The 1,250-nt window shown below is 53.0% G+C and overlaps 1 protein-coding gene across 1 annotated transcript in view; it reads left to right on the top strand.

The window, feature by feature from the left end:
* LOC119467690 (alpha-tectorin-like) overlaps positions 1-1,250 on the top strand; it is a 12,651-nt gene that overhangs the window by 2,457 nt on the left and 8,944 nt on the right. The window contains exon 2 of the mRNA XM_037729824.1: positions 511-905. Within this exon, the coding sequence (XP_037585752.1) occupies positions 511-905 (395 nt within the window). The remainder of the gene's footprint in view (positions 1-510; positions 906-1,250) is intronic.

The following is a 1,250-nucleotide window of genomic DNA, read 5'->3' as shown; positions in this document are numbered from 1 at the left end:
CACCATCACAACCACCACCACCATCACCATCATCACCATCACCACCATCACCATCACCACCACCACCATCACCACCACCATCACCACCACCACCATCACCACCACCATCACCACCACCACCATCACCACCATCATCACCATCATCACCACCACCACTGCTATAATTACCATTGCCATTATCACTACCACCATCATTATCATTGTTACCAGAACCGCAGCCATCATCACCACCATCACCGTCGTTACCATCGCCGTCAACACCATCACCATCACCAGCACTATCACCACCATCACTCTCACCACCACCACCACGATTATCACCATCATAATCACACCGCCATCATTATGCGACATCCTGCTGACGCCTCCACCTCCCCGCCACCTTTGCCTTTATGACTTACCCTTGGCCCCCGCAACCCTCTCTCTGCTCCATTGGTCCTCTTCTGGTTGGAAATGCTCCAGAATTGTAATGTTTGCCCAATTATTTAACCCCCACCTGTTTTCTTCCAGAGCTGGCCTGTCCTCCCCATAGCCATTACAAGCGCTGCGGCTCCTCCTGTCCCAGCTCTTGTGCCGGGCCTGCCCGGCCTGACAGCTGCTCGACTCCGTGCCAGGACGGCTGCCAGTGTGACCCAGGCTTTGTGTTCAGTGGCACTGACTGCGTGCCCCCCACTGAGTGCGGCTGCTCCACGGGGAGCAACTTGTACGTCGCCTGCTTTGATGGGAAGAGTGTTGAGTTTCCAGGCACTTGCACTTCTGTTTTTACCAAGTCCTGTGGCCCCTTTTCAAGCTGGAACTTGGGAAGGAGAAGAAGTCCTGCAGCCCCAGTGTGTTCACTTCAAAGATGTCTATCAAGGTTCATGGGGCCCAGGTTTGTCAGCAGAGAGAGCCCTGACTTGGCCGAGGTAAGCCCTCATTGGTATCTACAGACTCTTGAACTGATTGAAACTAAAAGAAATACATTGGCTCAAACTGAGTAAAAATCATGTGACACAGCCCAGTGAAAGTGTAGAGATTCTGCGTCCACAGACGTTCTCTTTGGTTGTTTTGGTTACACGTAACAGAAAGCCGGGCCGGGCGCGGTGGCTCAAGCATGTAATCCCAGCACTTTGGGAGGCTGAGGCGGGTGGATCACGAGGTCAAGAGATCGAGACCATCCTGGTCAACATGGTGAAACCCCCGTCTCTACTAAAAATACAAAAAATTAGCTGGGCGTGGTGGCGCGTGCCTGTAATCCCAGCTACTCAGGA

This window comes from Cebus imitator, unplaced genomic scaffold, assembly GCF_001604975.1.
Source record: "Cebus imitator isolate Cc_AM_T3 unplaced genomic scaffold, Cebus_imitator-1.0 Scaffold318, whole genome shotgun sequence".
NCBI lineage: Eukaryota > Metazoa > Chordata > Mammalia > Primates > Cebidae > Cebus > Cebus imitator.
Note: the sequence above shows the minus strand (reverse complement) of the source record. Positions and strands in the feature narration are given on the sequence as shown.